Source organism: Euphorbia lathyris, chromosome 6 (genome assembly GCF_963576675.1).
Source record: "Euphorbia lathyris chromosome 6, ddEupLath1.1, whole genome shotgun sequence".
NCBI lineage: Eukaryota > Viridiplantae > Streptophyta > Magnoliopsida > Malpighiales > Euphorbiaceae > Euphorbia > Euphorbia lathyris.
The window spans coordinates 84,652,041-84,663,800 of NC_088915.1; the positions used below are offsets into that span (position 1 = coordinate 84,652,041).

At 31.7% G+C, this 11,760-nt stretch overlaps 1 protein-coding gene across 1 annotated transcript; it reads right to left on the bottom strand.

Annotated features, from left to right (window-relative positions):
• Positions 1-7,374: 7,374 nt before the first annotated feature.
• LOC136233790 (cytochrome P450 716B1-like) lies at positions 7,375-11,015 on the bottom strand. Its single transcript, XM_066023479.1, has 4 exons — positions 10,521-11,015; positions 8,808-9,249; positions 8,135-8,322; positions 7,375-7,692 (listed from the first exon to the last, which is right to left on the bottom strand). The coding sequence occupies exons 1-4, from the start codon at positions 11,013-11,015 to the stop codon at positions 7,375-7,377; spliced, it is 1,443 nt and encodes a 480-aa protein (XP_065879551.1).
• Between the last annotated feature and the right edge of the window lie 745 nt (positions 11,016-11,760).

Sequence of the window (11,760 nt, forward strand, 5' to 3'; positions counted from 1 at the left end):
CAAAGTATATGAAGTAATATATTATGAAGACAAATATAAGAGATTAGAGATGTATTAATCTAATAAAAAAAATTAACGATTAATTTAAAAAATTGTCCTTGTGGTTTTTTTTTTTTTTTTGTAAAAGAGGACTGAGGTTTAGACCGTCATCAAATCGAGGACTTTCCTCGAACACCGTGGTAAGGGATTAATAATTCAAGGCCTAATACACAAATAACTCCCCTGAACTCGTTCAAATGTCCCCCCGCCGACGAATTTTCAATTATAACAACTTACCCCTCAAACTTATCCAATTGTAAAACTTACCCCTTAAACTTGTCCAATTGTAAAACATAACACCAAATTGCTGACATGGACTGCAATTGAAGAATCACGTGAAATACAAAAGCTGCAACGCTCGTGGAGTGTGATAATCATATCTTTGGCGTGAGACGAATCCGGAGATACGTTTTACGGTTGCTTCAAGTGCGGGGTAAAAAAATTCTCAAATTGGGTTTATGTTTTACAATTGGACAAATTTAAGGGGTAAGTTGTTACAATTGAAAGTTAGAGGGGGCAGTTGCAATATTTGGACAAGTTCATGGGTTATTTATGTATTAGGCCATAATTCAATTTAAGTAAATTTAAAGTACTAATAAATATTTCCAAAGTTTACTGATTCCAATCAATTTTTTAAATTAGGTTCAAGCCACTAATATATTTGGCTTATATATAATTATGTGAATTTAAAAGAAGAACACAAAATATTTATAAAATTGTTATTTATTAATTTTTATTGTCTTTTTTATTTATCTTCCAAATTATTTAGATTATTTTTAATCTATTTGTATCTTATTTACATTTATATAATTATGGGATAAGTACCAAAACAAACCTATAGTTTTTGAGGAAGTATCAATTTAGCATCCAGGTACAAAATAATACCAATATAGGCTTAACGTTTGAAAAAGGGTACCAATTTAGGCATCGAGAGCGGATTGGACACGTCATTTCTATTATTCTGTTAAGTTCTGATTTCTCCCTCTATGTACAAGTGACAAAACTTAACGGAGTAATATCAATAACGTGTCTTGTTCCGTTATCGAGGCCTAAATTGGTACTATTTTTTAAACGTTAAACCTATATTGATGTTATTTTGTACCTGAAGCCTAAATTGACATTTCTCCAAAAATCATAGGCCTATTTTGATACCTTATCCCTATAATTATTATATAATTAATTCGAAACATATCTTTATGAGAGTCTTTTTATACTCTAACGATAGGTTAATTTGAGTGGTTAAAGTTTCAAGTCGCTTAAGCTAGTAATCTCAGATTCGAATTCTAGTGTATGCAGAAAATTTAATTAGGAGAGAATCCACCTAAAGGGTGTCAGATGCAGGGGCGGAGAGAGCCTGGAGCCCGAAGGGTTATAGCCCCTCAGTCTCTGGCACCATCCCTAAAGAATAATGGTTCAGCCCCAAGGAACCCCCTAAGATAATTAAATTAGTACTTATACCATAGGACGTGATTACATAACACAAAATTAAGTTTGCACAATTGGTTTAGTTTGTAGTTAAGGACCAATGACGAATACATGATTGGTCGGTTGGGGGGGGGGATTTTACTCGTGCATGCGTTATTTTTTTTTGCTAAATCGAACTTGTTCATTTTCCCCCGTATATATACGTGTTATAATCTGAGTAATCAAGAACCAATTTTTAAATACCAATGTAAAATTTCTCGGAATTAAGCTAGATTGTGTTTAAGATTCTTAACATATAAAAAAAATTGTATCTAATAAAAAAATTAGATTTAGTTAGGACAAAAAAAATTAGAAATTTGGATTTAAGAAGGTCATAATATACCAAAAAAAAATTAGAAATTTGGGTTTAAGAATAACCTAACAGGGTAAAAAATTTAAAAATTTAGATTTAAGGAATGCCTAACAGGAAGGGCTTAACTTTTAGCCTTTCTTGGGTGAATTTTAAAATTTCTTGGAGACAAAGAGACCAGAACCACCTCTGATTGGGGGGCCGGAACCACCTTAGATTGGGTAATTGAATACAATCTCAATGAGTTAATTTTGTATTAATCATATCAATATCCTCAATTTATGTCCTCAATTTATCAAATACCTAATCAAAGTTTTAGATCAAATTCTCAATTTATCAAATACTTAATTAAAGTTTAATCAAATTACCAATTTAACATCCTATAATGTTAAATTTTGTAAAGACAGAGAGGACAAAACTACCCTGAATCATGGTGGTTCCGGCGTCCCTCCCTGTATCCGTTCCTGCTAAGAACTCCTTCATAACCACGTGGTTCTAGGTTTAAACCTCCATCTTCTTAGTTTTTTTTTTTTTGCAATTGTAAGTTTTTCCCGTAAATCCCTTTTAAATCAAAATGTGAATATTAAATTATTATTTTTCATCATTGTTTTTATTTAATTATAATTTTTTTAATGTCAATATTATTATCTAATTTAATTATTGTTTCATTATTACTTATTAATTAATTTTAATATTTTTCCCTAATCAAAATGTCAATGTAAATATTCAATTTATAAAGAATAATATAATTGTTTAGGAGTTTTAATGGGCTAATTACTAATCTAGCTCATTTGAGGGGTCCATTAACATATCTAACACACTTCCCTTTCATCTTACAGATCTAAACACTTTCATCCATTTTGAACAAAAATACCCTTATTTCAATTCACCTTCTTCCTCAAACTCTCAAACGTCTTCTTCGCCCTCACTTCGTTTCATCTTCTCTCTTTTATTGACTTTTTCTTCATTTTACATACACATTATTCAAGTACGCAGTTGGTTAGTTGAGTAATTTCTCGTTGAACCCGTCATTTCCAATTTCCTCCATTTTTATCGCATCGATAGTTGCTCCTATTGCATTTGCAACAAAATTGCTCCTGTCGACGACAGTTGCTCTTGTCGCAAATGCGACAACAGTCGTCACAAATGCGATAGGAGCAACTATCGATGCGATAAAAATGGAGAAAATCGGAAATGACGGGTTCAACGAGAAAACATTCAACTAACCAACTGTGTACTTGAATAATATGTATGTAAAATAAAGAAATAATACTTATATGAACTTGAATAATGTATGAATATGCTTAGATCTTGAGTTGAATTATTGAATTTTGTTGTAAGAATTTGAAAGAAATGAAAAGGAGAAGGAGGTTGGGGGAGGTTAGGGTGTTTTTGTTCAGAATGGATAAAAGTGTCTAATTTGGTAAAATGAAAGGAAAGTGTGTCAAATATGTTAATAGACCCCTCAAATGAGTTAGATTAATAATTAGCCCGGTTTCAATTTAGGAAATTAAAGTTAAACTTATAAAAATTTAAATATGTTCATGCACTAAAACGAAACAGTTTTATCATGCTGGAGGTCAAAAAAGTTTTGCCCAGTCCTGCGAAACTTGACTCTAGAAAATTACTCGAAACCGTAGGGCTAAATTTAGCCCCATCGAAAATAAAATCCTAGCTCCGTCACTTATCGGAAGATTTTCAACCTGAGTAAAGGGCGCCCGGTCGCACTACGCGTCCCCGCTGAGCGAGGGTCCGAGGAGGGGTCCCACCACAAGGGTGTACTGTGGCAAGCCTTCCCCTACCAATTTATTTGGCAAGAGGCCGCTCCTAAAACTCGAACCCGTGACCTCTTGATCACACGACAACAACGTTTACCGTTGCGCCAAGGCTCGCCCTCAGTTTCAACCGGAGTAATTGGAAATTTTATAAAAGAAAAAAAAAACTCATTATAAGCTTATCAATCATTTAAAAAAAAGGTAGCAACCATAAAAAAATACTAACAGTATTTCCAAACACGTTTTTAATAAGGAAATAATTCTAGAAAAAAAAAACAATTATACCAAAAAATCAACAACTGAAAATTATTTACAATTAGTGCCGGCATGATTTTGAATTTTCTCAAGAAAATGAAACTCAAATTGATAGAACAAATACAAAGTATGGTTTAGTGGACAATATAATATTAAATTAGTGGAAAGAGCATTGTAATTAATTTCATATTGTCTCAATGATTTGATGCAATTTTTGAGAAAATTTATAATTGGTGGGTCAACTTGATGTAGATAATTATAATTTTAAAAGTAAAAGAAGACCTCGAGGTAATTGACATCTATGGCTAAATTACACCCATACTAGTTTTTACGGTATCCGTGCTAAATTTTATACTGTAACATAAAAGTCATTCAACTTATATATTTTAACATTATGATAATTAAATTTCAATTAACACTTTAAAATAATCGCTGACAATCTTAAAATAAAAAATTTCAAGAACCGATGATATTTTTAGATAACTTTAATGTTTTAAAATTTTCGTTTTGAAGTTATTTAGTTGTTGTTTGGTTAGTAGAGAATAATAGACTTGTCAATGGGGATGGTAATACCGATATCCACTAGGTCGTGTCCCATTAGGATCGGGGAATCCCCAACAGGGACGGAGCCAACCCAGGGCTCGGGAGGGCTCCGGGCCCCCCAAGCCGCCAACTCCATCCATCAATAGTATGCCTTCATTAGTGGACATCCCCCCTCACCCCTACCCCCCGCCCCCCTGCCCCCCATCCCCCCCCATCCCCTCAATTTTAATTCATATTGGTGTATTTATCTTCTTAACCCTTTTGAATTAATTTTTTTTTTCTAAATCAATTTTTTACTTTTAAAACTCAAAAACTTAATTTTTGAATTAAATTTTATTTAATAAACATTATAAGAAATTCATCCAAAACGATAAAGTTTTAGGAGATTGAGGCCAAAAAAATTTGCCCAGCCCTTACGGACTGGATTTCGAAAAAATTCAACAACACTGCTTGCAAGGCTAAAATTAGCCATCTCAAATACAAAATCCTGGCTCCGTCACTGTCCCCAATACCCATTTTTATAGGGTTGGGGATGCGAATGAAAATTATCCACATTCTCGGGAATGGATTAGGGACGATAATAGCTATCCCTGCCCCATGGGGATCCCCAACCTATTACCGCTAGGGTTACCCTATGGGGATACTTATAGATATACCCATTAAAATGAAATATTGAAATAAAAAATTCTATTTTATATTTATATATTAAATACTAATATAATTTGTAAAAAGAAACTAACCTTAAAATGCAATTATATCATATAGTCTATAGAATCCACTTTAAATACAGTTAAAACTTCCTAATTCTTAATCTCCTGTTGTAATAAAATTTCAATTTCGAGTTATGAAAATTCTAACTTCCTATTTAATTCAAACTTATAAATTGGAATTTCCAACTCGATTCATTAGATTGGTTTGCGCATCTCTATTTTTCGTATAATAAGGCAAGTCGATTTACTTCTCATCTATGTTTTTTTTATTTGCTTTTTATGTTTAATCGTTATCAGAGGTAACACAATTTTATGTTTATTTTTTAAAAATAAATTATATTTAGTAAATCGTATATATTTGATATTAGTTTAGAAAAGAATTTACAAAATGGAACGGGTATCCATGGGATCCCCATTTCTTATTAGTACGGGAATGGGGACAAATTTATCCATATTCCTTATTAATTATGTTTGAAATTACATCGTATGGAAAAGTTAGGTTGGAGATTAAGTTTTAGGGAAAAGTACGAAAAAAATGCTTGTGGTTTGCCTAATTTGCAAACAGGGGCATGTGGTTTAAAAGTTTACAAATAAAGGTCTGTGGTATATTTTATTTAGAAAACAAAGCATTACAATTACACTGTTAAGTTTTGATTACAACTAAATACATTTTTATCTTAAAAAAAGTTATTCTTATATATCAGCAAAACAAAACCTCCGAAAAAAAACAACTTCCTAAATCGAAACAATAAATAATATGGTGGAATTTCACGTTTTTTACTAATCTGACAGTTTACGAACTAAATTGATATTTAAGGTCATTTTACACAGTTGCAATTTGATTTTTGGATCTATGTTTTGTCAATATATAAATGTAATTGAAAAAAAATTTAAAAAACGCTCTTATTGTCATCAATTACTTAAACGTTTAATTTTATGTACTTTGTTTTATAAAAAAAAGAAAACTACATACCTCTATTTGTAAACTTTTAAACCACAGACCTCTATTTACAAATAAGGCAAACCACGAGCATTTTTTTCGTACTTTGCCCTAAGTTTTATACATCAAGACTAAATCTGGTATATTCATTGGAGTAAAATTGATAACTTATCAAAAGAACATCTCAAGGTAATTGTAGAATATGATTGGGATTAGGGCAAAATTTGACATATAACATTTTTGGGAAAGTGTATATTTGAATTTAACGTACGAAATACTTATAAATTTATCCATGATATTTTTAAACAAGATTAATTTTATCCATATCTAATTGAAAATTTAAACGGATTTGTTTACCAGTTATTTGATTGTCACATTAGATCTTTCAAACAAGTTTGTTGATAATCTGAAGCAATTCCGTACATTTTTTTTGTTGGTTATTTATAACTATGTTAATAACATAATAAACATTTTAGACACTTTTACAATTTTATTTGTGATTAACTTTTATGTATAAGACTTAGTTATTAATATTTTAACTAATTAACATACTAAATACCTTAGATATAAATGGATGTTTGGAAGGGCCGATGTAACATTTGAATAACATCCAGACCAATCTTTTCAAATTTTTGGTAACGTAAGGGTACAATTGTTCTTGACTGAAAATGTTAGAGATAAATTTGTTCTATTTCATATATTAGGAAAATTTATACTTCTCCGAAAATTCTAAGGCTAAATTTGATACTATCATAGTATTATTTATCTTTACTCCCTCCATTTCATATTACAAGTCTTTTTAGAGAGTTGTATATAAATTAAGGATATTAGAAAAAAGACATTGTTGCCCTTTATTTATTGATTCCTATAATAAGTCAATTATTCGAATTAATTTTCGTAAACCCACGTTTTATAGCAGAAAAAAAGATGACTCAACGTGTACTGATCATATAAAATGATATGTAATATGAAACAAAAAAGAATCTCTAAAAAGACATATAATATGAAACAGAGATAGTAATTTATAGAATAAAGTATAAAAATATATCTATAATTGTGAGTAAAAAATAACCATAAATAATATAATTGATGAGACACAAAGAAATCTTTAATGGAATCTTTTTCTCAACCGACATAGTGTAAACATTATCTTGTCTGAATTTTTATTACGTCTTTTGCACGCGATGGACCTTGTTTTTATATCATTTATATAACGTTAAGAATAAAATTTATCTTGACTCGCACCGATAACTTTATAATTCATCAATTTACACCACTCATACAATTATACAAATTTTCCATTCCCACATTTCTCTTTAACTTTATCAAAATTCATAATCAATAATTAACATTAGCAATAATTTTTGGCTCAATTAGTATCTCTAAACCATTCTTAAAACTTGGAAATGGATCTCTGGAGAATGACATATCGGGAGAAGAAAGCTTCCATGAAAACTGAGTCACTAGATTATAAATTGTAACTAAAGTTTCAATCTTTGCAAATTCATTTCCAGGACAAATTCTGGGTCCTCCTCCAAATGCCATGAAACTATAAGGTAAGATTGATGATTGTTTCTCAAAATGCATTGGATCAAACTTTGATGCATTTGGAAATAAACTATCATCCATATGAGTCATGGTGCTAACCCACATTACCTGAAAAAACGAAAAAGATTTAGTATTTTTAAGCAAGTTTTGATTAAATTATTAGGTACTTTGCACGGAAACTCTTCTTCATTAGAGTGTTTCCGTGTTTCGTATCCATTTTCTAGCTAAATTTTCTTAAAATGATGTTTCTCGGTGTTCGTTTTCATTTCATTTTGTGTTTATGTTTCCATCTAACATAGTGAAATGTATCAACCATCATTGACATGTTGTAATTATGTGTCAGTCGGTAGTATGCGACCAAAGTTAATTTGGTATAGGTAAAATTACTAACATTTAATTTAGGTGTCAATAAAGTCCATACAGCCAGATTTGAGAAAAAAAAGACAAAAAATATGATGTGACGAGTCAACTTAAAGTCCTACTTGGTAGCTCATCGCCATTTAACCCAAGACTGGAAATATTATACTAGTTAGAAGCTGAAAATCAAAACCTGCCATCCTTCTGGAATCGAGAATCCTTCGTACTCGAAATCTTTTACGACTTTCCTGAAAGAACAAAATACTGGAGGAGTTATCCTGAGAGTCTCCATTGCTACTCTCCAAGTATATTTCATTCTTGTGAGATCATCCCAAGTCAAAAGTTCCCCTAGAGCCTTACTCTTAGCTATCTCCTCTTGTTCTGCAGTTTCAAATGTTAGTACGTGTGACCGAAATCCGATCTTTATTCAAAATAGAAGAATTAGTATATTATAAACAAACATCTAATTCACTCCAAATATTACCTCAACAAAGGAGACCTTACTATACATATATAACAAACCATATAGCTCTATAATTAAACAATGTAAAATATCTAACACACGACCCTCACACCTAAAACAATATGGGGCATAAAACGTATATGAACGGGTGACCAATTGTATACAAGGCTCTGATACTATGATGAGGATTACCTCACATATAAGGAGTTCATATAACTTCCTAATTAAGCAATGTGAGATATCTAACACCCGTTTCTCACATCTAGAATCATATGGAACATGAAGGAAATATCAAAGAGTGACAAAATATTGAAGGCAAGGCTCTAATGTCATGTAATCAATGACTTAACTCACTTTAAAAGGTACCTCAAAGAACAATATTGGATATCTGACACATACATACCTTGAAGAATGTTGGCACGAACCGAAGCATTAGTTGCCAAAAGCCTGGTCAAGAAAGTGAGGAGGACGGAAGTTGTGTCGTGGCCTGCAAGCATAACAACAATAGCATTGTCTACGATTTCCTCATCGGATAACACGGGTGAATCGTCGTTGTTTCGGAGAGTAAGCAAGCAAGTGAGAAGATCTTGTTTTGGAGAAGCCTTTTGTTGCTCCATGGCTACTCTTTTTTCATGTATAAGCTCCATTAGCAAAGCTCTAATTTTTGCACTTGCCTTTAGGCTAAGGTTGAAGCTTGTTAAGGGCAAATTTATGGGTATTGATAGCATTCCCTCCATGAGTTGGTTGAAATGTTGTCCAAGAATATCTCTTTTCGATCCTTTCTCTATTCCGATTATAAGTGAACTCATCATGTTGAAAGTGAGTTTCTTCGTAAATGGCATAACCTATTGTTTTTTTGGTAAAAGGAATTAGCGTGGTGGAATCAGAACAAAATAATAAGAGATTAATGAATGAAAATGTGTTAAAAAATGCAAGTTTCTTTTGAGACTAAGCATTAACGACGACTATTTCGCTACAAATTTTGAAAATACTAAAATTATCGACGGTAAATTTGCATGTAATGTAGGTTGCTAATTCTAATTTTTTCCTAACTTGTCCCCTAGTAAGGAGTCAAGGGACCCTCGGTGACCCCCTTTCTCCGCCCCTGGCACAAATTAAGTGATCAACTAAACAACTAAATACATCAGGAGTTTTCTGAATTTGGCTAAAAAACCCGATTCATTCTCTGAACTTTAAATATATCTTATTACCTTCTCAGCTTACTTAAAGTGACCTATATATTAACCACCTAATAAACTTATTTGACGTGGCATATTAGCTCCCCGAGTTTGCTCAAAGTAATATACTTATCACTCTAAACTTGATTAAAAGATACTCGTGTCAAACGGGTCGTCTTCATAAATCGTGTTATCGTGACCCGAAAAATCAGGATTCCAAGTTCGAAACTAAAAGGCCAAAACAGTATCATGTCAATCTATGATGCACGGAAACTCTTCATGACAAGCATTTCAACGTTTCCGGTAGATGTGGGAAACGGAAACTCCCGGAAACTGATACCAAACGTTTCCGAAATTACCCAAAATATGAAACTCCTCTAGCAGTTTTTAAACAGATTCCTCTATCTATTTCGATTAAAATTCTAAAAATTCGAACTTTATATTTTTGAAATTCCTATTCAGTCTAAGTTTAGGAAAATCGAAACTTTCTATTTGACTGATAATTTCTTTCTTGTATCATTCAATTTGAAAGAATTTACCTATATTTTTTCCTCTATAATCCCTACCTCTTAAATCTGGATTGAGCTTGAACTTTCTTTATCTTGTTCTTGGTTCTTGTTTTTTAAAATATATTATTATATTTTTAATATTTATAAATATGACCCTATATTTTTAATATTTATAAATATGACTCTATATTTTTAATATTTATATGTTTCCCCGACGTTTCCGTTTTTTTTAGAAATTATGTTTCCCGGTATCCATTCCCGTTTTCGTTTCCATATCCATTTCTGTTTCCGTGTAATATAGATGCGAATGGATTTTGTTTAATAGTGTCAAAACGGATATCATATATATATTCCACATTATATATGATATAAATGATTCGAAAATAATAATCGTGTCAACCGGATCATCGACAAAGTAAAAAGACATACCGAAATCTTTTGCCTGCCATGCCAATGAATTCCGATTTCCTTCCTGATTCCTTCATCCATCTTTCCAACATATTGTTTCAAAACATCAGGTTTCAGGAAAGAAACAAGAGCACCTCTTACTCTCTTATGTTCATGTCCACTCAGTTCCAGAATATTCCTCTCTCCAATGATCCTTCTGATGGAGGAAGGCTGCTGATTAGCAAGAATGGTGTGATCACATGTGTATATGAACTTGTTAGCTGCCTGACCATGGAGGAATACCGTCGGCGTCCCGAAAACGTTCATTTTCGAGACGGGACCGTAGTTTCTGATTCTTTCCTGAAGCCATGCTTCTGCTGTGTTTGTTTTCATGGCTTGCAGCAAGCTCAGAGACTGGCCTATAATGGGGAAACCTAAGGATCCTGGAGGGGCATTTTTGGAAGATTTGTTTTTTAGAAGAAAGTAGAGTGGAAGAATCAGAAGGAAGAAGATAAAGATTGAGATTACAGGATACATTTTTTTTTCTCTAAGGTTGAATTCAATTGTATGAATATGAAATAAAGATGATCAAATCTATGATTTATAGGAATTCAGATTGCCTCTAGAAACCTTCTGTAATATCCGATTGGTCCTCCGAACTTTAAAAACTAAATATTAGACATGCTTGTTTGGCGATTAGATTATATTAGCTCTTAACTGATTAGTTTTAGTTGATTTGACTAGCTGGTTATGTAAACTTGTTTGGTAAAATTTAGCTGATTGGTAAGAGCACGTGTTTGGAAGGGTTTTGGATGAGATATAGGATGCTTGAATTCCTATAAAAAAAAAGATTTAGTTGACGATATTGTTTAAATGATTATGACAATGTTGCCAATTTTTTGCACTCCTTTTGACATCCTTACTTTTTTTGTAATATAAAAAAAAGATTTAGTTGACTATTATTAGTGGAATTTTATAGCAATATTTATAATTAGAATAAATTATATATAAAATAATGATTTGTGGAATTATAATGTCAACTTTTAGAATTGCTTAGCATTGAAGTTTTTTTTTTTTAAATTATCAAATGTGACATGGATGGGAGAGAAAATAAAATAATATATTTTGAGATGATGTGTGAAATTTTAGAAACTTAAAAGGTACTTGCATTGGAGATGTTCTAATAGCTGTTTGTGTAAAATAACAAATAAAGACATGGTAAATCATTTATTTGGGATTGAATGGTAATAATTAGGAGTAAAAATGTCCTTTAAGCTAATTG

What these genes read in the sequence shown, in the direction of transcription:
- LOC136233790 (XM_066023479.1), bottom strand. Translation starts at nt 11,015, where the DNA reads ATGTATCCTGTAATCTCAATCTTTATCTTCTTCCTTCTGATTCTTCCA. An exon ending in TCGTGCCAACATTCTTCAAG is followed by an intron (nt 8,323 to 8,807) that starts GTATGTATGTGT and finishes TTGAAACTGCAG; the next exon opens with AACAAGAGGAGATAGCTAAG. An exon ending in CGATTCCAGAAGGATGGCAG is followed by an intron (nt 7,693 to 8,134) that starts GTTTTGATTTTC and finishes TCGTTTTTTCAG; the next exon opens with GTAATGTGGGTTAGCACCAT.